General features: G+C 33.5%; 1 protein-coding gene across 1 annotated transcript; it reads left to right on the top strand.

Moving 5' to 3' along the window:
• Window positions 1–24,806: 24,806 nt before the first annotated feature.
• LOC141712522 (uncharacterized) lies at window positions 24,807–26,468 on the top strand. The gene has a single exon (XM_074515492.1). The coding sequence runs from the start codon at window positions 25,014–25,016 to the stop codon at window positions 26,343–26,345; it is 1,332 nt and encodes a 443-aa protein (XP_074371593.1). The 5' UTR covers window positions 24,807–25,013; the 3' UTR covers window positions 26,346–26,468.
• Window positions 26,469–27,796: the final 1,328 nt, after the last annotated feature.

Genomic DNA, 27,796 nt, shown 5'->3' with positions numbered 1-27,796 from the left:
TTTGGAGACGAAGAGAGATTAGAGAAATTATTTGAGAGAGATAAAAGTAAAAGTGAAAATGAAATTGGCTTTGATACTCTCTCAGAAATAAACTGTCAAAAATTAAAAAGTAAAAATAAAGTAACCAATCAAATTAGCCCAAAATAGCCGTTTACAAATAAAGAAAACTGTCAAAATTTTAATGATTATCCATCGAAATATACTTACAGGATGTAAGTAAATTCAACGGATAATTCCTAGAATTAACGGTTGAGATTAAAAGCAATTCGATGGATAAGAATAAAGTACCCAGAGTAATAATTGATACTTCGACGGATGATTGGTTTAAACGGATATTCATTTTCAATGGATAATGAACATCCGTCGTGTTATAAATTCTGACTTAGCCAAAATTTCATCTTAAACAGGAAGCATCAAGTTTTACTCTGGCTGCATAATAAATTGGTTAGACATCATAGAAAATTAAGAATAATTAAGCATACCTAACTTACTCACCAACCTAGTAAAGGTGGATTCATCAAGTGGCTTGGTAAAGATGTCTGCAAGTTGCTTCTCACTTGGAACAAAATGAAGTTCCACAGTACCATTCATAACATGTTCTCTAATGAAGTGGTACTTGATGTCAATGTGCTTGGTCCTTGAATGTTGAACTGGATTTTCAGTAATTGCAATAACACTTATGTTATCACATAAAATAGGAATTTTATTCACCTGTAGACCATAGTCCAACAGTTGATTTTTCATCCAAAAGATCTGTGCACAACAGCTACCGGCAGCAACATATTCAGCCTCAGCTGTAGAAGTAGAGACTGGATTTTATATTTTACTGAACCAGGATACTAGCTTATTTTCTAGAAATTGACAGGTTCTTGTAGTACTTTTTCTATCAATCTTACAACCTGTATAATCTGCATCTGAATAACCAGTTAGATCAAAACCAGAATCTCTAGGATACCAAATGCCAAGTTTTGGTGTTCTTTTGAGATATCTGAAAATTCTCTTAATAGCTACTAAATGAGATTCTCTAGGATTAGCCTGAAATCTAGCACAAAGATATGTAGAAAACATTATATATGGCTTACTTGCTATTAAATATAAAAGTGAGCCAACCATGCCTCTATAGGTTGAAATATCCATAGACTTTTCAGTAGTGTTTAATTCAAGTTTAGTTGCAGTGGCCGTAGAAATTTTTGCAGATGTGCAATCCATTAAATCAAACTTCTTTAAAAGATCATAAATATATTTGGTTTGACTAATGAATATTCCATCACTAACTTGCTTAACATGTAAACCAAGGAATTAGGTTAGTTCTCCCATCATGCTCATTTCATATTTACTTTGCATCAATTTGGCAAACTTTTTGCAAAACTTCTCATCTGTAGAGACAAATATTATATCATCTACATAAATTTGAACAAGTATACTAGAACCATTATCAATTCTATAAAATAAAGTTTTATCAACAGTACCTCTTGTGAAATGATTTTCTAAGAGAAACTTTGACAAAGTGTCATACCAGGCTCCAGGTGCTTGCTTTAGTCCATAAAGTGCTTTCAAAAGATAATAGACATATTCTGGAAAATTGGGATCTTCAAAACCAGGAAGCTGACTGACATAGACTTCCTCCTCCAAATCTCCATTCAGAAAGGCACTTTTGACATCCATTTGATAGACTTTAAAATTGGCATGGGCAGCATAGGCTAGAAAAATTCTGATGGTTTCAAGTCTTGCAACAGGAGCAAATGTCTCATCAAAATCTATTTCTTCTTATTGACAATAACCCTTAGCAACCAATCTAGCTTTTTTCCTGACTACTATGCCATTTTCAACCATCTTGTTTCTGAATACCCACTTGGTGTCAATATAATTTTTCCTTTAGGCTTGGATACCAGTTTCCAAACTTTATTTCTTTCAAATTGGTTTAGCTCCTCCTGCATAGCTAAAACCCAATCAGGATCCAACAGAGCTTCTTCTACCCTTTTAGGTTCTTCATGTGATAGAAAGCTACTGTAAAGACATTCTTCTTGAGTTGTTTTTCTTGTTTGCACTCTTGAAGATGCATCACCAGTTATTAATTCAAATGGGTGACCTCTTGTCCATTTTCTCTGTTGTGGTAGATTAGCTCTAGATGAGGAGGCCTCATTGTTGTCTTGATGTGTGACAGAGTTTTGATTAGCAGAAAATCCCCCTGAGTTTATGGATTTTTGACTTGAAGCTGGGGTTCTTTCTGATTGTGATCTGAATAGGCTTTGAACTCCTATTGATGAATCAATGAATGTTGTTCTTTGCCTTTCGACGGATGATGCAGATTGTGTTTCAATGGATGATGTACTTGGTCTTTCGACGGATGTTGAATTATGTGCTTTATTTGTTATGGATTTTTCTGCATTGTCCTTAGATATTGGTTCTTGATCACTTTCATCATCACTATCTTCACAAATCATCTCAACATTGTCAAATTTGAGGCTTTCATGGAAATCTCCATCTTGGAGTCGTTCAATATTTTTATCATCAAACACAACATGTACTGATTTCATAACAATGTTGGTTCTGAGATTGTAGCCTCTATATACTTTTCCAACTGCATATCCAACAAAGATACCTTCATCTGCTTTGGCATCAAACTTTCCATGCTGATCAGTTTGATTTCTTAAGATATAGCATTTGCAGCCAAAGACATGAAGAAAGTTTAATGTTGGCTTCATGTTCTTGAACAATTGGTAAGGTGTCATGCATTTTGCTTGATTAACCAAAAAAATATTTTGAGTGTAGCATGCAGTATTTACAGCTTCTATCCAAAAATATGTTGGTACCACTACACCATATATTGGCTATTGCAAGCCCAAAAAAATGTTGTATTAGGGGTCGAATGTGTTGCAATATCATCTATTATAACATTTTATCCAAAATTCGGTGTTGCATTTGCTGCCGTTGCAATAGACCCCTATTGCAACATGTTGTGTGTGTATTGCAACATTTGTCAAGTATTACAATAACCCCATGCTAGAACACTATTGTAACATTTTTAGCATTTTTAGTAACTTTTTTTTAGTGTTACAATATCCTATTGTAACATTTGTCTGCAACATTTATAACCCTGTTGTAATACGTTTTATATTTTAAAGCAACAATTGTATGCAACATTTGAAACCCTATTGTAATACTTTTTAGCTTGCAAGGCAACAGTTGTATGCTACATTTGAAATCCTATTGTAATAATTTTTTTGTTTTTGGGCAATATTTCTGTGCAACATTTAGACATATATTGGAATACCAGCTGTTACCAGAAATTCAAACATGCATATATTCTCTTGAAAATAATATATCCAACTGCAACTCAAAATAACCAACTAACCATCAAAATAACAAACCAAACATCTAGTTTAAAGTCGAAACAAAGTCGATAAACACCACAAGTCAGAACATCCATAACCAAACATAGTTCAAGTTCAAGGATATATAGTCTACTTAATCAGCTAGCTAGTTAACAAGTACATTAAAGTATCCAACCAAAAGTTATTAAACAGCTAGCTAGTAACAGGAAATCACTGAGCATTTATGTCTTCACCCCCCTCACTCTGGCCTTCATCAACATCAGAATATAGCTCTTGAACAGCAATATCATTAAAATCAGGAACTATATCCCCCAATCTGCCTATTACCTTTGACAGTTTCTCCCGAACCTTTTTGTCAATGATCTCCTGCATTTCAGTAAGAAGTTCCTCCTTTATTGACTTTTTCAAATCAGCAACATCAATACTAGCACTAGAACTCTGACTAAATGCTGGCACATCTAGCTTAACAGTTTTCCTCGTTCGGCCTGATCTTCCAATAAGCCAATTCGGTCCATGGGCTGGCTTTTTTGATTTCTTTTCTGTGTGAGCACTGTTGTTTGCCCCATGAGAACCATCTTCAATATCATGTTGAGCATGTCCATTTTCATCCTTGTCATCGGTAGGAATTGTAGTCTGCCAAATATTGAGGGATCAGAAAATACAATTAAGTTTAACTAGAGCCGAGCGATAATATTTTTTTTACAAGTGCAAATTTATCAATTTTGTCAAAGTGATCTTTTACCTTGTATTTACGTCCTGGCTTTCGTTTACGAGTTTCAACGTAAACAAGATCCGAGGGAGCTGGTTCTTTAGGTTCGATTTTGTTCTCAGCTTTCTGCCAGCAGAATGGAATTGAAGTCATAACATTAAAAACTATAGAATGAAACTAAGGAAATATAGAATTTGGGATTTCATAAGCACATTAAAAGTTATACTACTACTTATGATTTTTATTTATTTATTAGACCAAGTTCAACCAGAATATATTCAAGACTCCGAAACTACATACATTTTCTTAATAAAAGTAACACCGTGCTTTAAACATGACTTACTATTTTCTCTCCAATTTGCGCAAAACTTGTACGACCAGCTGTGTGTGTTTCTACAATCAAGGCACGATTTTCTGAAGCAGTCTTAGATCGTCTCTGACAATTAAGTGAAGTGAACAAAGTATTAAAAAACAGACTACATAAAAAAAGGTTGAATATTATCTAGTTGAGCGATATCAATTTATATACCTGAATTTCCTCATCCCCCCAGTATTTGAGCAGCACCTTGAATACTTCAGTTGAAACAAAACTAGGCTTATTTTTTAGCCTATCCTCATCATTATCATATTGTAGATAATGATCTTTCTTAACCCGACTTTTGTGCAACCTCCACAAATCATTAATAGTCCGCAGTGTAAAGGTTCTTCCTTCCTCGGGAATGATATATTTTTTCTAGTAAATCAATTAAAATAATTAGCCATATTGTAGAAAATTTTGTATCCGGTGAGATAGACAATAGAAAATTTTGTATTTTACGTTAACAAATTGCCATAGCCTCTCCTTCTCACTTTCAGGATATTTATGCCAACTGATGTAATCAAGTGGCACAGACTCCCTGACCAAGGTCCCTAAGAAGTTTTTGTATTCAGATAAGACCTTGGGATCTTCTGCCACGGCCTGAAATTCTGAATTCAACTTAATAACCTTCTTTTTGCTAGGGTCCCTTGTGTACACATCCTTCATTAATGTCGGTCCTCTACGCTTTATTACTTTTGATGGACCTAAAATAGAACAAATAAACTAATTAATGTTCCAAGAGTATTGTCAATATTGAAACTACTATTTAATCAACTTAAAAAACAATTATAAGGACCTGATGGAATTTCATGTGTCTCGTCTTGAGTTTGACCAGGACCCTCATCCACATGATCATTCACAAATTCCAAGTCCTTTTTACGTTTTCGCATTAGCAAAAAAGCCTCCATTGAACCAATTCCGTCATTACGATTTTTGGGAGGCACTGGCCCTGCTCTCAGGGGCAAGTTAGGAGGTAAACCATCTGTCAATGGAGGAGGAGGTGGTAGTTGTTCGGTTGGCAGATGGGGTGCATTTTCAGTTGGGGATGGGGGCAAATTTGGAATCTGTCATCCAAGCATAATTAGTATAGATTATAATGACAGACTAATATAGTAGATAAATTATAAAATAGAAGAATTAACAAATTATATTTTTACTTGCGAAGGAGTTGTTGCTGAACGTGTTCTTCGGGGGGCAGTATTGTTCATTTTTTTACCTGCAGAAACTAGCTTAATTTTTTTTCTTTGCCTAACCTGCTTTGACATAACCTCTGCAGTATCCTTTTCATCCTCAGATAAACTATCGTGTCCAGGAATGTACTCCCGATCAAACTCTAGCATTGAATCATCATCCTCCTGTACTTTCTCTTTTGGTTTGTCCTTTTTCTTACCAAGATCAGCTGACAGTTTATTTATGCTGAGCTTCTCTATCATCTCAGCGTTCTCTTTCTTTCGCATCAACCTTTTTCTTTCGTATTCTGGAATATTCTGAAATATAGAGTAGATATATATTACATTAAACTATAGACATACATTATAGGACAAATATGTAATATACAATTTAAATACTTCCTAACCTTCGGAAATGCAGTATCATATTCAACCGATTTTCCAGCCAATCGATTACTTTCCCTCTTTTTTTGTAGCCCTTGTAGTGTCACAAACTTCTTTTTTGCTTGTAAACCTGTTGATGCAAGTAGTGGTGAAAATAATAATTTAAATCAGCATGTGAAATTTAATCATCTTAACCATATTAAGCATTACCTTCAAAAAACTGTGTTCTTGGTCGCACAATCACATGTGGTTGCATTTGTGTTGTTGGATCAATAGATTTGTCAATTATGTTATCAACATAAAATTCCAAATTAACTCCTTCAACTGTCTTTATAAACTCACTTAGTTCACTGTCATTGGCAATTAGTTTCCAACCATTCAGCATGTTTTTGACATAAACTCCGCCTATTTCCGTGTATTTCAAATCATCCTTCACATACTCCATCACAACCGTGTACGAGAACTTATCAGCATCAACAAATTCTGGAATCTCAGTACATGTCCCACCTACATATTTTATTTTCATGAACTCTCCCTTATGGTAGAATTTGATAATAAAATCTTTTTCTGCCATCCTGAAAAAGAAGAACAGGGAAAAAAATTAGTAACAATTTAATAGTAAGTAGTTTGATAATTAATTAATCCAATTTTATAGAGAGTACAAGAAAACAACTAAGTTTGCAGAAAATAAAGAAAATGACCAAGTTGTGAATATAAATAAAATACAAGAATAGAGTAATGGTAGCAGTTTGATATGACTAAAGCATGAAGTGCAATTTTTCATTGTCTAATACAATAAAATATTACATTGATTTAGAAGTAGCAGTTGGATGTCTTAAGCAGGAAGCACAATGAAAAAATACAATAACAAAAAGTAAATAGCTAGCACTTATATTTTTTAGATTTCACGATCATCCTCCTCTTCATCTGGTGTAACAGGGATTTTTTTTATAGGCACATCATCTCTATACCAGCTGACATCGTTAAGGATATTATGTCCCCTTGGCACATAACCTATGTCATTAACATCTTCAAGTGACATTCCCTCTTCTACTTCACTATACTGATCCCTTGGTAAATTCTTGATAACAAAATGTATGTCTTTTTCAGTAGGATCTTCAATATAATAAACTTGGTGTACTTGTGTAGCCAGAACAAACGGATCATCTTTTTGACAGAACTTGTTGAAGTTGACTCTTGTTAGGCCATAACAATCCCTCTCCCTTTGGTACCAACGACACTTAAATAGAACTACAGTTAACGCTCCCCAATAGTCGACTTCAATAATATCTTCAACTGCACCATAGTAAACCACATCCCCAACTATTGGATTCTGATCTTTTGCACTCGCAAAACTGGTGGTTAAGGCTGTTAGAAAGACACCACTATTTTGGGTTGTACACCTTCCATCCCTGCGCTTCGTATGGAATCTATATCCATTAACCATATAGCCATTAAACCTCTTGGCTACTCGATGTGGCCCTTTTGCCAAGGAGGATAATTCCACTGAAACATCATCTCTCATTGTAATTACCTCTTTTAACCACTTCTGAAATTCAATTGTGTGCGTTCTTTCTCTTTTATACTTCTTTATCTTTGCTTCTTTTTCAATCAAGGCACGATGTTCCCTACAAACATAATATATAATATAATATTAGCTTACTTAAACTGGTTTAATTTGGAAATAGAGATATGCATCATATTTATATACCATATATACTTACTCTTTTAGGTTCTCGACTTCCACATTATCACAATTGAACACTATATAGCGATGTGCATTGCTCCAGATATTGTCTTCCAAATATATAGACTTCCCATTTTTATTTTTTCGAGATCCGATAGGATATCCAGCATCTGTTTCACAAGAATTATCACTTTTGCTTTGATCACAGTTGCTTAAAAATCTGGAACAAAATGTTAAACATTCTTCTGCCAAGTACCCTTCTGCTATACAACCTTCTGGTTTACTCCTATTTCGAACATAGGATTTCAGTTTGCACAAATATCTTTCAATTCCATACATCCACCTCATGTGTACTGGTCCACCATATTCAACTTCCTTACACAAGTGAATTGGCAAGTGAACCATTATGTCAAAAAAAGACGGTGGAAAGATCATTTCAAGTTGACAAAGTATTTCAATTATTTCTTCTTGCAACTTCTGAACATCATCTAATTCAATCACTTTTCCACATATATGCCTAAAAAATGCACCCAGCCTCATTAAAGGTATTGCTACCTCAGGTTTTAGAGTTTTGATGACAGCAAATTGTAACAAATATTGGAGTATATAATGTGCGTCATGACTCTTATAACCAGAAATCTTACGCTCCTTGATCTGAACGCAACGACTGATATTTGATACGGATCCGTGTGGCAATTTAGCATTCATTAACATTGAACAAAACAATTCCTTTTCTTCTTTTGTCATATCAAAACAAGCTGCCCTAATTTGAACATGTTTTTTATCATCAGAATTGAAAGGATGAAGAATCTTTCTAATCCCCATTTCTTTCAAATCAAGACGACCATTAACATGATCTTTTGTCTTGCCCCCAATATTTAACAAAGTCCCCAAAATCTTATCACAAATGTTCTTCTCTATATGCATAACATCAAGGTTGTGTCTAACCATATGAGTACTCCAATATGGTAATTCAAAAAAAATGGACCTTTTCTTCCAAGGGCAATCAGTACAAGTTTTTTGTTTCGTCTTACACTTCCCAAAACTATTCTCATAACCAGATAACAGATGCTCAACCTCTATTCCCGTTAACATTTCAGGACTTTCTCCCATTTCCACTTCACCATTAAATCGCCTCTTATCAGACCTCCACTTGTGGTTAGGAGGCAGAAATTTTCTATGGTTCAAATACACAACTTTCCTCGAATGTTTCAAATAGGTTGACGAGGTCTGATAGTGGCATGAAGGACATGCTAAGTGCCCTTTAGTGCTCCAACCTGATAAGACTCCATATCCAGGAAAATCACTTATCGTCCATAGGAGGCTTGCGTGTAATTGAAATGTACTATCACGTCTTGCATCGTAAGTTTGTATTCCAACTTCCCATAATTCATTCAACTCTGCAATTAACGGCTGCATATATACATCGATATCGTTTCCAGGTTGTATGGGGCCTGGAATTAAGGTAGAAAGAATTATATATTCTGGTTTCATGATTAACCAGGGGGGAAGGTTGTAATTAACAAGTATGACTGGCCAGGTACTGTGAGAATTACTCATTGAACGATAAGGATTGAATCCATCAGATGCTAAACCTAACCTAACATTTCTAATTTCTCCAGCAAAATCTGGATACTTGGCATCCATAGACTTCCACCCCAGACCATCAGCTGGATGCCTTAACCTCCCATCCCTCTTTCGTGCTAAAGCATGCCATGTCATTAATCTAGATAATTCAGTGTTTAAGAACATTCTTTGCAGCCTTGGTTTCAAAGGAAAATATCTCATCACCTTTACTGGGATTTTATGTTCCTTTGACACATTATTTTTTTCACTACCAGTATCCTTATTTTCAACTTCTCTCCATCTTGAAGCTTCACACGTTTTGCAAAAATCCAGTTTTTCATTTTCACCCCAAAATAACATGCAGTCATTTGGACAAGCATGTATTTTTTGGTAGTCCAGACCTAGATCTTTAATCATACCCTTTGCAGCATTAAAAGAGGATGGTACATTGCAATTTGGGAAAACTTCCTTAATCAACTTAAGCAAATCGCTAAATGCTGACTCACTAAATCCGTGAATACACTTTAGTTGGTAGAGCCTAACTATGAAACTTAATCGAGTGAACTTAAGACACTCAGGATACAAAGGCTGCCCACCCTCCTCAACAAGCCGGTAAAATTTTTTTGCATCGTCATCAAGTCCCTTTCTAACTCCATGTTCACTATCATTATTACAATTCTCATATGTGTTACGTATCATTGCCTCTAACTCATCTGCTAAACCCATACCTATATCACTGTCCATGTTATCATCGACATCATTATTCTTATGGTTTGACACTTCATAAATCCATTCAGTGGACTGTGGACAAACACCATTGCAGATGAGATGTTCCTTTATAACGCTTTCACCATACCAATAACGATTACTACACTTTCTACAAGGACATTTCAACTCATTTCCTGATGCATATTCAGAAAATGCATTTGTAATAAAAGCTTTAACCCCCATCCTATATTTATCACTATATCTTGGAAGTGTTACCCATTTTTCTCCTTCAACATCCATTCTCTACATGATTATTCAACAAAAAATAAATTAAACAAACAAACAGTACTTTATTATGCTTGACAGGTCGTTAACACAAAATATGACAACAAATATTCAAAGAGTTATACTAGCAGGGCATAAACACAAATTTAGAACAAATTCAACTAGCTTCATAAAACAGGGCATAAACACAAATTTAAAACAAAAAGCAGAGCTCATAAATTTAAACTAACAAGAAACCCAAAAATTATACTAGATCATAAAAACTCTCAAATAACAGAGCACACACACAAATTTCAGAGCCTTCACACAAATTTCAGTAAGAAAAAAATTTAAAAATGAGTAACAGCAAGAAAAATCTAACCTTCAAATTAAATAACAGCTTTAGCTATTTATAAAAATAACCTTCAAATAACCTGCCAAAATGCATGTCAAAAAATAAATGTGGGCTATATATACATATATATACATATAATCAACAACTTCTAATGCAACTTCTATATGAATCAATTTAATCTATAATCGATTTTACCTCTAATCAATTAAATGTATTATACCTCAAATCGATTTTAGGTATCATCAATTTTAACACAAAGATGAGTATCGAGAGAGAGAGAGAGATGAGTATAGAGAGAGATGAGTATCGAGAGAGAGAGAGAGATGAGTATAGAGAGAGATGAGTATCGAGAGAGAGAGAGAGATGAGTACCTGTGCTGTGAGAGAGCGAGAGAGATAGAATAGCTGTGAGAGGGTGAGAGAGATAGAATAGCTGTGAGTGAGAGAGATAGAATAAATTTTGGTACTAATTTTGCCCGCCAATCTAACCCGCCTAAATATTTCGGTCAATTTGACCAAAAGTGTAACTACTATTGTAACATATTTTAAACCGTGTTGCAATAGCTTATTTGTTTATAATATTATTTAAAAAGCATTAAATCACTGCAACACTTTCCTATCTTATGCAACATATTATAAAACATTGCAACAGATAAGCAACTATTTGACCTACAGCAACACTTTATGCAACAGAAATGTACTTGGGGCTTGCAATAGCCAATATATGGTGTAGTGTACCTTTGATTTTTCTAGCATGTTCTTGCAACTTCAATAAGAGATATGTTCTTCCTTTCCACCACTCCATTTTATTGTGGGGTTCTTACTGCTGAAAACTCATGCATGATCCCATTCTCTTCACAAAACACCCTCATCACAGAATTCTTAAACTCAGTTTCATTGTCACTCCCGATTCTTCTAATTTTGAAATCAGGATGATTGTTTACTTGCCTTATGTGATTGATGATGATTTTACTAGCTTCATCTTTGGATTTTAGAAAATATGTCCAAGAGAACGTTGAGAAATCATCCACAATTACTAGGCAGTATCTTTTCTTTGAGATGAACAATACATTGACTGGTCCAAATAAGTCCATGTGCAGTAGTTGCAAAGTTTCTTCCAATGTTGAATCAAGCTTCATCATCCGTCGAATCCACATCCATTGAAAGTCCTTCTTCTAAGTTGGAATTCAGTTTCTCTTTGCTCTTTTTCCAGGCTTCATCACAAAAAGATTATATACCTTGAACTTTAGTAATTTGAGCATGAACATCTCTGGATGATAGCCATGCCTTGATTACTTCATGTTCTCGTTTAAGATGATATCTTAAAATCTCCCCTTTCTTTAGGGATTCAATTAGTTCTTCTTTGGCAGTCTTGAATTCTATCTTCAATTTCTCAAACTCAACAAATTGAGTTTCTAACACATTGTTTCTTTCACTTAAAAACAGACTGTTCTCTTTAATTTTAGTGTTTTATTTAGTGAGAGATTTGAGTGTAACACGCAGATGATATAATTAAGTAGAAATGTCATTTATGGCATCATTACACTCAGTTTTAGATAAATGTGCTACATTAGTGGTGATTACCTGATTACTTGAAGAACTAACTTCTGCTTCATTTGATTTGGCCATCAGGGCCAGATTGACATAGGTTGTATCCTCATCCTCATCCAATCCATCAGCAGCCCAGTCATTTTCTTGAGTTAGAAAGGCCTTTCCTTTTATTTTAACAAATCAAAATACTTCTTTTTGTAATTCACATGCTCAAACTTCTTTCTGTTAGAATCAGGCTTTCTGCATTCACTTGGAAAATGACCACTCAAGCCACACTTGAAACATTTGAATTTTGACTTGTCAACCATGTTTCTATTTGGCTTGGTTGCTCCAAAATTCTTCTTGAATTTGAGCTTGGAAAACCTTATGGATAGAAATGCTAGGTGTTCATCTAAGTCATCCATATCATCTTAACTAAAATGATCTTCGTGTTCAGCTACTAGCCCTTTTCCCTTGCCTTCACAAACTCTAGGGTTTGGTGCAGAATCCACAACTTCAACCTTTATCTCTTTCTCTTTCTCTTGCTCAGAACCAATGCAATGGACCCTCCTTTATTTATTCCTTTCTCTAGCTTCTCATCTTACTCTATTTCAAGCTCATAGGTCTTTAGAATCCCATACAGTCTGTCCAAGGTGAATTTCTTGTAATCTTGAGAATTTCTTTAATGAGACTGTCATTAGCTTCCATTCCTGTGGCAGAGATCTAAGAAATTTGAGGTTTGAGTCTTTTGTCTGATAGACTCTTCCATGCAACTTTAAAGCATTTAGTAGTTTTTGAAATCTACTAAATATGTCAGTGAGTGACTCACTTTATTCACTATAAAAATGCTCATATTGTTGAATCAATAATTACATTTTATTTTCCCTTACCTGCTCAGTTCCATCACATATAACCTGAATAGTATCTCAGACATCCTTAGCAGTTTTGCAGTTTATGATGTTGTCAAACATTTCACCATCAACGCCATTAAACAGAATATTTATGGCCTTCTTATCCTTGTGAACTTGTTCAATATCTGGATCAGACCATTCTGCTCTAGGCTTTGGGATGGATGGCTCATTTCATGTAGCAGCTCTCATAGGAACATGAGGATTTTTCTCAATGCAGTCCACATATCCTTCATCTTGAGAAAGAAGATGCAGGTGCATTTTCACCTTCCAGTGGTGATAATTGTCTTTGTCCATAAATGGAATCTTCACTCCAACATCTTTTCTATTCATCTTGTTAGTTGTTGTGATCTTTAAACTCTCTGTATTTCAAGAGCTTGCTCTGATACCAATTGTTATTCCCAAACAATCTAACAAAGAATTACAGAAGGGGGGGGGGGTTGAATGTAATTCTGGCTACTTTTTCAATTTCAAGAATTGTTCTACCTTGAACATATAACCGTATTTGATTTAGAAATGGTGCAGAATGAAAGTATTGCAGAAATCTGAACACAAAGTAATTAAATACAAGTATTTAAAAACTTTCTGGTGGATTGAATTTATCCACCAGAGATATATATTAATTTGAGAACTCTGTGATGCAATGTCTTTGCACACAGCTGCTTAAAACTTGAACTTACAAGAACAGAGAAATTTTTTACATATATAACTTTATCTATTTCTCTGATAATTGCTTACTTACTTGGATACAGTTCTACTTGCTACATTTGGTTTATATATCACCAAGTTACATGATAAAAAGACAAACAAATAAGACAAAATGTTTCTAGTCTAATTTCATACTTCTTCATTTCTCAGTACAGTATCTTTGAATATCTTCAGTTAAGCATGAAAATGGAAATGCTTCTTTGTTCCCTAAAATCTGATAATAGGTTGCCACATTCCTTTTGCAGACAATCAACGCATGTGACTGTCAAGTCACTATCAACTGCTCTTTTGAATTTGTTCATCTGTTGGAACTCAGTGGGATCATCTGTTGAGAGTCCGGTTGATCATCCATTGAGACATTAGTTGATTATCCGTTGAAACCTTGTGGAACATCCGTTGAGGCTATCTTCATGGCAATTGACTCCATTTCATTTATACAAGATTATAAGACATCTAATATTTACAATTGACCAACCTATCTTGCATATCAATCTAGTAGTCAAATGACTTAAAACATTCTACAACATCTAGTTCTCTAATGCATTACAATATGCAAAAATGTGCTACTAAACTTATTAATACATAAGCTACCTTTTCAACGGATGTTGAAAGTGATCATCCGTTGAAAGCTACAATCTACTAAGTGTTTTGTTTAACTCATCAAGTACACAACATATTCCTAACAATATATAGAAAATGTTGTAATGTTGTTTTTGTTTAGAAATAGAGAATAAACATCGGGTTTCTATTTCGAACCGATGTTAAATTTCTAATCAGACATCAGTTCACAACCGATGTTATATGGGGGTAACTTTCTCTACACCCACATAGACATCGGTCTGAAAAACTTTTAAAATCAATTGCTGACCAATGTCTATTGACGTTTTTCTAGTAGTGTCGTGTGATCTCTAAAGAGAAGTAACTGAGTTCTTATTATTCAAGAACACGGATTTGTAGCACAACTAATTTGATTTAATATAAATCAAGTGAGTTTTGATAATTGCTTGTGTCTTTTACATTGAGTTATTTATCTCTACAAATTCATATCTAGCTGTTTAAGTTACACAACCTAAACACAACTTAACTTTCAAGATAGTTAAAATCAAGAAAATCAAGAAAATACATTCACCTTCCCTTCATAAATAACAAGTGCTTAACCATATGTAGACTGGAATGGTTTCACTAAACTGGTTACGTTTGGCTAAGATCCTTCCTCAAAAATTTAGATAATAAAGCATTTATGTCTGAAAATAAAATAAAATTAAAATATGCAAAATTAACAATAAAATTAGCATTAAAACACTAATTTAACATAAAAGTAAAATTATATAATACACCATAAAAGACCTCAAATAACAATAAAAAACATAACATAAAAATAAAAATAAAATCTAACAAAAAATTATTGTTTTGGTTAGATACAAAAAACTTCATAACACACAATCTCATTTTGTATCAAATACACCTGATAAGACACAAAATGATCATTCACGATTCATAATAACCCCTATTTAATGTCAAAAAATATGATACTTAATGTAAAGTCACAATGAAACCAGGCTCGAAAAATTCAAAAACTATTGTTAAAACTCCTTTTAAAATTTGAAAATATAAAATATTAATGATTTTATTAAAATTAATTACATATTTTATGTTAGCTAAAATATGTAAACAATATAAAACTCGTAAAATTGATGCAATGCTAATATTTTGTTTTGGGTTTGGATCTTATAAAATAATGTCGAATAAACATGATCCAATATATTTTTGAGTTTGGATTTGAATTTAAATTCATATTCAGATTCTTTTTTTTATAGGATTTTATTTTTGTTTGGTCGATTTTTATAACATTAATTTTGAGTTTCGGTTTTTAAGTTCAAATAAAATATTTTGATTTTTACCTCCAAAACTGCTCAAACTTAATCATACTTGCCCAAACTATTATGTTTTTTATTTAATATTATAACCTATATTTTATAAGAGAATTTATATATACATATTTTAAATTTATATATCCACACTTTTGATTAAAATTAAGACTAAACTATTGTTATCGTGGTGAACTACTTTAAATCACATGTCAAGCATAATTTGGTCTCAACTTTAATAAATAGTGTGTATATATAAAATAAGGGTCAACACGTATCAACACCATATTTATAATTTTTAAATAATTATAAATTATATTATAATGTATAAATAATTACATAAAACAACATATATCATTATTTTATAAACTTAAAAAGTTATTCGACTTTGGCTATGTTTGGTATGGCTGTTGCAGACAAACACAACAGCTTTTTGCTGAAAAACTGTGAGAAAGGTGTTTGGTAAATTCTAAAAACTGTTGTATGAAAAAGCGTTTTTGATGTAAAAGCTGCTCTTAGTAAAAGCATGTCCTTCATGCTTTTGAAAAAAACTGTTTTCAGTTTTTGGAGGAAGTAGGTATCAGTTTCACCATCAAATCTTCTCAAAAATATTATTTTATATATTATATTTAAAAATATGCATAAATTAAAAAAATTTATCAAACAGTCATATAATTTTCCTGACAACACTTTTTCCATCAGCACTTTTTCTCACAGTACAACAGTTTTCAAGAGCACTCCAAACAGAGCCTTTATCCCGATGGTAACGACCGTTTCAGATGAAAGTTTTTTTTTGATTAATTTAGCTTATATGCCTTACAATTGAGTATATGTTCTAACAAATATCGGGATGAGCGAGAATCAAATTCAGGACGTGAGACGACAAGAAATAAACACTTCATCACTTGAGTTATCTCATCGGATGAAAGTTGTTAGAAAAGTGCAGTATAAATCGAAATTTAAAGTTAATAAGTACATTTTGCTAACATTAAAAGTTAAGATCAAACTAAAAAGTGACTATAGATATAAGCGTGCAAAGTGCTGTTTGGTCAATTAATTTTTATGTGAAAATAAAAGAAAACTAACCTGAATATAATTAATAATTATGGATCAGTATACAAGTTTTTTTTTTTTGAAACAAAAAGAAATTCCATTAAACCATTGAATCATACATGAGAGTCTCCAACACTATCAATGGAGGAGACGTGAGAATGTTTTGGCAATTCGACAAACAAGGTATTCTAGCCATGACATGGGCTGCTTTGTTTGCCTGGCTTTTAACAAAAGAAACAGAATAATCTAGTCTAGACCTGAGGATTTGTTTGCACTCGTCAATTAGGTGACCAATCTCAAGATAATTTGAATCAGCACGTTGAACAGCTTGGACTGTGAGAAGCGAGTCAGATTCGATGAGCACATTTTGGTAAGGCAAAGACTTGATCCAACATAAACCTTCATAAAGAGCAGTTATTTCAGCCTCCAAGACACTGCCTGCACCCGAGATACAAGCAACACGACCCAGAAGAAAATTACCCTCATGATCTCGAATAAGCATACCAGTAGAAAAATCATTTGCTCCAACAGAAATAGAGGCATCCACATTTAGTTTTACACTACCAGTAGGAGGTGGCAACCATTTTTGAATCACATGCTCAGTTCTGGGAATAGAAACTACCTGCATAGCTGATCTCTTTTTCTTCGCATTACGCCATTCAAGAAGAGAATTAGAACTCCAGTCCATGGCTACATTATGATTAACTGATTTATTTTCCCACACTTTTTTATTTCGAAAAAACCAAATGCCCCACAAAACTCTGGCAATTCTTGTAACCTCAGTAATGTTGGCATGGTTGATCTGATGCACAAGCCATTCTGAAACATCCTCCACGCTACTCATGTCGTATGCATCCCCTGTATACTCCCAACATTTTCTAGCAAAAGAACAGCTGAAAAATACATGCAGCAGCTCTTCAGTATCACCTTCACATAAAGGGCAAATAATAGGTAATACAACTCCTTTTGAAGCTAACCTTGTCCGAATAGGAATGTTATTCCTACTAAAACGCCATAGGAAGATTTTCATCTTGTGAGGAATCAACAATCTCCATAACTTCCTCCACCCTCCAGACTGGATAACATTATTATTCCCTTCATTACAATCATGCCACCAGTGATACCCTGATTTCACCGTATACTGCCCCGTAGTGGTATTAGTCCAGGCAATGCGATCTCTTACATTATTTGTTGGGATTCGAGTCGCCAGAATATGATCAGCATCCTCCTCTACAAACAGAGCACGCACCTTACTGACATTCCAAGATTTAGATTCTGGCATCATTAGATTTGCAACAGACTTGCTCTCCATCTCATACTGATAATTCTGATATACCTTAAACCCATCCTTCCCTTTCAACCACGGATCTCTTGTTGCATCAATATCCATACCATCACCCAGAACCCATCTGAAACCCTTCCCAATAGCGTCTTTAGCTGTCATGATTCCATTCCAAATGAAACTTTGACCTTGACTCGCCTTAGCATTCAAAAAATGGGAGGTTGGGTAATACCGTGCCTTATACACACGAGCCACCAAGGATTGCGGGTTTTTCATAAAATTCCAGCATAATTTCCCAATCATTGCAATATTAAACCCATAAAGACTCCTAAATCCCATACCACCCTTACTCTTTGACATGCTCATTGCATTCCAAGATAACCAGTGAATGCCCTTACTATCTCCTGAGTTAGAACTCCACCAGAACTTATTCAAGATACGTTCAATCTCCCAACATAAAGTTTTAGGTAAAAGGAAACACGACATACAATAAGAAGGCAGAGACTGTGCAACATTCTGAATTAAAACAGCTTTACCTGCTCGAGAAATAGGCTTTGCATTCCAACTTTGAACTTTTTTCCACACTTTATCTTTAACAAAACCGAATACTTTCTTTTTTGATCTCCCAACAAGAGATGGAAGGCCAAGATACTTACCCTCACTAAGATCAGAATTAACCCCAAGGATAGTGGAAAGAGCTTCCTTCTCAGCCTGCTGAACATTTGCACTGTAGAACACCCCCGATTTTTGAAAATTCATCGACTGCCCCGACAAACTCTCGTACTCATTTAGCAGACTTTTAACCCTGTGGGCTTCCAATGCATTAGCTTTGAAAAACAAAAAACTGTCGTCAGCAAAAAGAAGATGAGTAACGATTGGAGCACTAGGACTGATTTGAGTACCACTAATTGACCCTTCATTAGCAGCAGCTAGTATAGACCGTGAGAGACCCTCCACACAAAAGAGGAACAGATATGGTGACAAGGGATCGCCTTGGCGAAGACCCCTTGACGGAGTAATAGGGCCAATACTTGAACCATTAAAACAGAATTCATATGAAACCGTCTTGACACATAGCATGATCCAATTAATCCAAGTTGAACAGAAACCCATCTCTTGCATCCTTGATCTCAGATAGCTCCAATCAACTCTATCATATGCCTTACTAATGTCAAGTTTTAAGGCAACCTCCCCTTCACTTCCTTTATTCTTCCGATTCATATGATGGATAACCTCAAAGGCCACTAATACATTGTCAGTAATGCTCCTTCCCGGAATAAAAGCTGACTGATTTTCTGTGATCAAACTTGGTAGAACATTCTTTAGTCGATTTGCCAAAACTTTAGCAAGTATTTTATAAAGAATGTTGCATAGTGCGATAGGACGCAGGTCCTTCATACAGCTTGCATTTTCTTTTTTCGGAATGAGAACCACATTTGTATCGTTTAAAATTGCTGGAAAATTACAATTCGTGAGCCATTCCTTGCAACATTCGAATACCTCTCGCCCTAAAATCTGCCAGAATTGTTGGAAGAACGCAGGGTTGAGCCCATCTGGCCCAGAAGCCTTATCTGGATGCATTTGTCTCACTGCAGTAGAAAATTCCTCAAACTTGACCTCTGCCGTTAGCATCATATTCTGCTCCACTGATACTTGTGCCTCTCTGTAATTTTGCCTTGGCACTATACTAGATGAAGACCCTGAAAATATATCTCGAAAATACTCCCCAACTATTCCACACATAGCCTCGTGATCATCAACTCTTTCCCCATCCTCTGTCAATAGAAACTTAACTCGATTCGCTTTTTTTCTAGCAGTTGCATTTGCGTGAAAAAATCGAGTATTTGCATCCCCTTCCGCCAACCAGAACGTTTTAGCACGCTGCTTCCAATATACCTCCTCCTGAAATAGAAGATCATCAATCTTATTCTTCTCCTCAAAGTACTTAGCTATACCAACATCATCTGTACGATCAACAAGATTTGAAATAGTAGCCTTCTGCTTCTTTATCTTATCACGAAATTTGTGGAAAAAATTCCTACCCCAGCGTGCCATGAAAGATGAAACAGAAATGAGCTTTGGGAGGATATTAATACGAGGTAGAGTCAACCAAAAATCAGCCACTTTCTTTCGAAAACTCGGTTCCTCCAACCAAGTGTTCTCAAACTTAAACCGGAACTGCTTTTTAGAGAACGTTGTACTGAGCAAATCAAGCAAAATAGGATCATGATCCGAATAGGTTGTATGGTAGAGAACTAATTTGCATAGGGGATATTTATTCCACCACGATCTCGAAGCGAAAGCCCTATCCAACTTCTCCCTCACCCAGTCTTTAGTACCTCGACCCCTTTCCCAAGTAAACATGCCCCCTTGAAGATCAATTTTAGTAAGATTGCAGTCATCTATAGCCATACGAAAACCATCAATAAGACTTTGGGGATGAAGAGAATTACCTTGCTTATCAGATTGATGAAGAAGGTCATTAAAATCCCCAACAATACACCATGGCAACGAAGACATTTGAGATAAAGTGCGAATAAGATCCCATGAGTTTTTCCTCCTTCCACGTTCAGGAAAACCATAAAAACAAGATAAACGCCAAGAAGCTACACTATTATTAAGAAAAACCACATCAATATGTTTCTGAGAATAGCCCGTCACCTCACAGGCTACATTATTCATCCAAAGAACAGCTAGACCGCCACTATGCCCAATACAGTCCACAGTAAAACACTGAGAAAATCCAAATTTAACTCTAATATCTTCAATCTTTCTAGCTTTCGACAAAGTTTCAGATAAGAAAACAAATTGGGGTTTACGCGCCTTTAATAAGTCGCCCAGAACACGAACTGCCCGAGGGTTCCCCAACCCTCGACAGTTCCAGCTTAGAAGATTCATTTGGACTGGCTAGTTTGCATTGCAAGCTTAGCCAAAGCAGGTGAAGAAGAAACTATGCAATCCTTATTAGAAAGTATAGCTTCCATAGGACTAATCTGAGTGTCACCAATACTGCGATCAGTTTCCATATATTCCTTTGTATCCAGCTCACTCCTCCTTCTTTTCCTCTCTTCAATGTTAAGTCCAACAAGCTCATCCTCTGTAGGCCCATTTTTTTAAGTATACAAGTTTTTTATTAAAGATTTCAAAAGTAATTTTCTATAAGTTTGAACTCTAATTATGTTGAACAATATCATATTAATTCCAAACAAATCGGTTATTATACCGTCCAAATCTCAAAAAAATGATGGTAGAAAATAATCAGTATGGCTTTTTATCACCTGAGCATTTACGAATCATGTCTGAACTTTAAAAATTAAATTTATCGTGTAAATGAATCCAACAGTATCACAAAAAATAAATCTTCTCCAATATCACGGCTTAAACTTTGTTGCACCGACAATATTATCACAAGTGTTTTAACATTATTACTTTAACAAAACCCTGACAGGGATACATGATACTTCTTTCTAAAATTTACAACCACCAAAACTCAGTTTGCAAGGAAAATACAAGGATAAATAGAACTGTTTTTTTCGCAAAAATCGTCAACTATGCCACCCAGAAATGAGAACAAGCATTGTGATTGAAAACGGTCATGCTACATAAATTATTTTGTAAGAGAATCAATTACATTTATCATATAACATATATTTCCTCTATTTCAATAATTCTTAACATTTAAAATAAAAGATTCAGCACATTTTATGGTTATTATCTAATATAATTTTACAATTTATTTTTAAAATATAGTTTAACAAAAATTCAAAAAATTATTAGTTTAGGAAAAAATAAAAAAAAATTATATAACAATATTAAATAAAAAAAATTAAGATATGTGTCCATCCTTTAATTTGTAATGTTATTTAGCTGTGGGAGAGTAATATATCCTATATACTGTAAACTGTAAAGAATATATAATAGTTGACAAAAGTTTTGAGTTTGAAATTTGTAATATAAAAAAATTGGAAAGATTAATAAGCAGGGAGACAGTAAGAAAACAGGGGCACGTCCGGCATTGATGAACTACCGACCATAGAAAATGGAAGAATAAGATCAAGATACGTGATGGTAGTGTGAATTGTGCGCTGCCTACTCTCCCATATTTCATTTTTTGATCGCTAGTGGGAGAATAACCGCATTTCTTCTTCATTCCAATCATTCTCGAATCAATACGCGCGTATTATTATTATTATATACACAACCCTACAAATAATAATAAGTCCTTCGAACTTCCCTTTCAAATTTTATTCGTCTTACAAAATTACTAAAACCTTTCTCCTTCACATAAATACAATAATTAATAGGCGCCTATCCGTTTTGCACCACCGACACCTTTTCTGAACCTATTTATTTATCATCACCCCTTTTTTCTTTATGAGTTTCACATTTTTCATATTGTGTTGTGTTTTATGTTTTAATTTATTTTTAACTACCTCCCCCTCACTTTGATGTTTTGCATTTATTTCATCCGTGTGTCTAAATAAATACTCTATTCGTCCCTCCAAATATTTATATTTATATTACACACGGAGTTTAAAAATAATAATAAAATAGTAATGAAAACTTAAAAATGCGAGTAAAGTAGTGAGACTCATTAATATTATATGTATAAAGTAGTTATAGTAGAGAGAAGTATTAGATTTAGTTATTTTAAAAATTATAAAAAAAATTCTTATTTTTTAAAAAATTTGAAATATAAACAATTGGTAAGTATATTCAAAAAAAATGTAAACAAATAAGAGAGACGAGGGAGTACATATTTGTTACTATTTTTTTCAGCCATATATTACTATTTGATAGATTAAGTCGTAATAATTTTAAAATCACAAATTAAAATTTTCAAAATTTAACTTTGAATTTACCGTCGAAACAACAAGGAAACTGCATAAAGGAAGCATAAAGAGACATAAGTACACATAACATTAAATGCAAATCAATGATTGTGATCCTACCTAATTATTACTTCTTAATTGATCCTTAATTGATCCTTAATCTTTGGTAAGATAAGTAAATTCACAATCTTTCGTTATTTTTAACATTTTCAAATAAGACACTCCCTCTATTTTATTTTAATTATCTCTTGATCTTTTTACACAGATATCAAATATATTTATCGCATATTAAAAATTATTTTTTTTTATAAATAAAAGTTAAAGTTATATATTTATTCATAAAAAAATTGAACACTTCGAATTGAGTGCAAAAATGTCAAATGATTATTAAAAAAAGAAATAACATGTGTCATGAGACGATTACGCAGCGGTAAAATAACTTATCTTATCTTCAAACGTTGAGGATCGTTGATTTGGTATTCTATTTACACTTAATTCAAAAATTACTTAAAAAATATGTAATTTATTGAAATTTATAAGTTAATAGCTTAAAACTCGTGCACTGCACGGATCGCACATATATTTTTTAATATTATATATATTTTTTAAAAAATTTGAATTCAATTCTTAATTTTGTTCATTTAAAATTTTAAATGATATAACTTCATAATAATTATATCAGTAGACATATATGTTCATAACTTTTTTGAAGATTTAAACTTATTTAAAGTGATAGCATTGTTAAGGGGGGAAATGTTATTATAACAAAATTATTTTTTATTGAGGGTAAAAATATAATGTCTCAATTATTCGGACCTTCAAAAATATTATTTTAACATGGTGATTACTTAATCGATTAATTATAATTTTATAAAAGATATTTGAAAAAAACAATATTACTGATTCAACGATATAGTTTTATTGATAATTCTATGTGTATTTTAAAAATATAATATTTATGTTATAATTAAAATTTGATTTTTTAGTTCGCATCAATAGGATACGAATCATACTTAATCTGATATTAATTTGATTTATCTCGGATCAGTATTTTACATTATTTTATTTTAGCCCGATGCCCAATACACCGACCAAATCAAACTAATTATTTTTTGTCTAGTTTTATTTTTTTTAAAATTCGGATCAATAAGATAATTTTGTTTTAGACTAAATAATTAGTATGAATGATTTTATTTTTGTTGGTCGAATTGTATTTTTATTTTAGTTTTGTGTTAGTCTGAATCAATTTTATAATGTATTTTTTTTATCCTGGATAAATAATATATATATTTTTATTTATCCAAGTTCATTAGTATATTTTTTTAGGAGGATGGATAGTATTATTATTTTATCTTAACCCGATTCATATGATATATCAATTAAATATTAATAATTATATTTAGTTTTGTTTAAATTTAATTTAACCCGAAATAACGAATTAGAATAGGATTGAACTCGATATGAATTAAAATATAAATTGATAAAAGAAGTTGATTTAATATAAATTATAATCATATAGAGTTCGATATAAATTATAATTGAAATTAGTAAAGCGATAGCGGAAGTTGACTCTAATATCAATTAGAATTGGAATTGATCGACCCAATAGTTAAAATTAGAATAATTAAATAAGGTTAATTAATTAATTTCAGTATGTACTGACCGACATATTATCAAATTTTTAATATTTTGTCTATTATAATATAATATAGATGTTAGAAAAACATATAAACCAATATAATCACCGAAACAATCATATCAATAATTTAAAAATAATAATATTATTCAATTTTGAAGTTAGGTGTGTATTAGAATTTTTTTGAAATATAATATTTAAATTCCTTAACATTCTTCTTGACTAAATTACCTTATTTTCTGAAAGGAGATAAGAATATATTTTTTATTATTCTAATCATTAATAATCAGGTAACTCTTTTGAATAATACTAGTTTTTATTTTTAATAATAATAATAATAATAATAATAATAATAATAATAATAATAATAATAATAATAAAAACAGTAGCAGCAAGACAAGTAACCTTAAGTTAAGCGCACGATGGGGAGGGGGGCAATAAAAAGAAAGAGGAAGGGGAGAGCCAGCACAACAATTACAACACCATGCCAAATATATTCAACTCCATCACCATGTAATAAAAACACACGCACACACACACACTCAACGGAGGTGTCCAGCTAATGTTCGAACTACCAACCAAACAAAACTGCTGATATAACCTATACACACATACATACATACATTCATCTTCTACTTTCCACCACCACCAAGATCTGGGGAATGGGCTTTTTTCTCATTTTCTTCCCTGAGGAAGAAGAAGATGATGAAATTAATACCAAAAAATTAAAGCCCTCTATCACATTCAACACTCTTCTCCGCCGAACTAGTTCTGTCCATCTTGTCTCTAAAGCCCAGTCCACTATCTCTATCTGTGCTTTGCTTGTTTTCTTCTCTTTACTTTTGTTCACTCTTTCCACTTTCGAGCCCACTGCTACTCCCTCCACTTTCAACCGCCGCCAGCTCACTTCTATCAAATTGTACAAGCCCAAACCCAGGCCCATTCAGACTGTGCATGCGTTCCAGGGGATGGGGAGATTGTATACTAGAGGGAGTAGAGCAATGAATAGTTTGATTATTTGTCATGTAATGGACTCTGTGTCTGTTGATGAGCTTGAATTATTTTTGAGACTCGGGCTTCGGTCTTCGCTCACCTCGAGATCGGATTTATTGTTTGTATTTCCTTCGGGTAAGTCGAATGTTTATAATTATGTTGTACGGCAAGAGAATGACTCGTTTCTTGAACTCATTACTCGGTTTAAGGAATCGAATGAGAGTACTGAGTCGCAAGCGAGTTTTGATGCGACTCAGTTTGTGAAATCGAGTGAGAAGATGAAAGGGAGTGTGGAGACAATATGGGGGAGGAAAATTCGTAGTGGGAATTTTACTGGGGAAAATGAGACCGAGTTGACTCAGTTGAGTTATGGCTCAGTTGTTGGGTTTGAAGTTGACGAGCTTGACCCGGAAAACTCGTTGGCTGGGTTTATGGACCACGTTCCTTTAAGTTTGAGAAGGTGGGCTTGTTATACGTTATTACTTGGTCGACTCAGACGAAAATTTAAACACGTAATGTTAGTGGATGTGAAAGATGTGTTGTTACTCGGTGATCCACTCGGCCGAGTCAAGAATCAGAGTCCGGAGTCGGTTTATTTGTCTACAATCGCTAGTGTTTCCGCCAAACACGGGAGAAAGAATCACCAAAAAGACGTATTTACCCCTTCGATAATATCGGGAGGAGCACGGGGCATTCGGAGATTAGCAAACTCAATGGTTACGGAGATCGTACGAGTTGCAATGCAACACAAAAAGAAGAACTCGGTGACTGACTCAGTGGTTTTGAACCAACTGGTGGGGAATGAGTTGTTAACCAGCAATATTAAAGTGGTAGCTTCAACTGAGTCAATACCGGAAGCGAGTTCACCCGGGTCAATTGTTAAGTCGAATCATTCGGCGGTAAGACGTGGAAATAGTAATATTGAGGATGTTCGTGTTGCATTAATGAAGCATATATGTTTGTTTAAGTTGGATTCTTCAGTTTATAGTAGTGATTGTTAGCAAATGCCTGAACATAGAAAGAGAGGAGTGATATATTTAATTATTACTGTAATCAAAAGAGTAGCAATTTGTTTACTGTGCATATTAATAACATTTGTGTCAATCATATTATTTTCCTTGGTTGTTCCAAATGTATGTCCCGTTTGGCCACCTTGTTCGCTTCTTTGGTTTTATCCGGTTCCGGGTTATTTTGCGTGCAATTCGATTAATCTTCAAAAAATTATCAATACAATATTCCTCGGTCATACTTTACAGTGTGAATTGTGAAAAATGTTAAATATGTGATTGTGGTTGTGAATGTGTAGTTAATAATGTTAATTCCAAGTTTTTTTATAATGGAAACCAGAGTAATTAGTTACTCAGTAGAGAACATGAGGTAGGCTAAACTAAAAGAAGGTTTGAATGAGGTAAAAGTGCAAGTATAATTGAATGGAAAGACAGGAGTGCGGATCATTGTACAAACAGTACTCGTAGTAAGTGAAAGCCTGAAAAGAACAAGACAGAAGTAGTTGTGCAGTGGCAACTGCATTCTTACCGTGCTTTCATGAGCAGACCGGTAATTTCAGGTGTATCATTAACTTTGCATACATAAACTGTACTATACACCCTCAAGTCCTAGCTGTCTAGCTTTTCGGTTGATATATCTTCCGGGCCGATAGAAGGATATATCTTCCGGGCCGAGAGAAGCATGCATGAAAAGTGCGATAGTATGTACTCACTTTATCAGAATAATAAAATGTAATTTCGAAAAACACTAGCAAATTGTAAAGGTAAAATTTGGAAGTACAAAAAATACAGATTATATCTGAATTTATATTACTTGGAGCATCTCCAACCCACATGAAAATTTTACTATCCACTAGAAAATTGTCCCTCCAACCATCTATCATTATAGCTATCCTGTTATTTTTCAATTTCTTGAATCATAGATGAAATATACATATCCTTTAAAATACCCCAAACTCATCATTTCTTATTTCTCTTCCTCTTTCCTTCTCTATCCAAGTACAAATATATGCTTTCATCTCTCATTTTATTTTCATAATAATTATTACCTCCGTCTCCTTCATTTCTTTACAGTTTTTTTCACATATTTGACACGCATTTTAAGACAGTGGTAAAGTATGCTTCCGTAATTTATTTTAAAATTTTTTTTTTCTTATAAAAGTTTGAATATTATATTTTTATTTAAAAGAAAAAAAATTAAAAAAAAATTATGCAACTACATTTAATAAGAATATTAAAGTACATGTCGAGACGGAGGGAGTATAAAATATTATTTTTAAAGTATAATTATGCATTATAGCTAATATAGTTGGAGTACAACACCTTATATGTTCGACAAATTTTAGCTAACCATTTAAAAATCCTCTTATATATTAGCTGACAATAAAAAATTCTTATATATTGTGTTTAGAAATAAATTTTTTAATAGAACTCTATTGGATGTA

Source organism: Apium graveolens, chromosome 3 (assembly GCF_009905375.1).
Source record: "Apium graveolens cultivar Ventura chromosome 3, ASM990537v1, whole genome shotgun sequence".
Lineage (NCBI taxonomy): Eukaryota > Viridiplantae > Streptophyta > Magnoliopsida > Apiales > Apiaceae > Apium > Apium graveolens.
This window is presented reverse-complemented; position numbering and strand designations above follow the sequence as displayed.

Excerpts from the sequence above, each read along its gene's own strand:
- LOC141712522 (XM_074515492.1), top strand. The coding sequence starts at position 25,014 with ATGGGCTTTTTTCTCATTTTCTTCCCTGAGGAAGAAGAAGATGATGAA.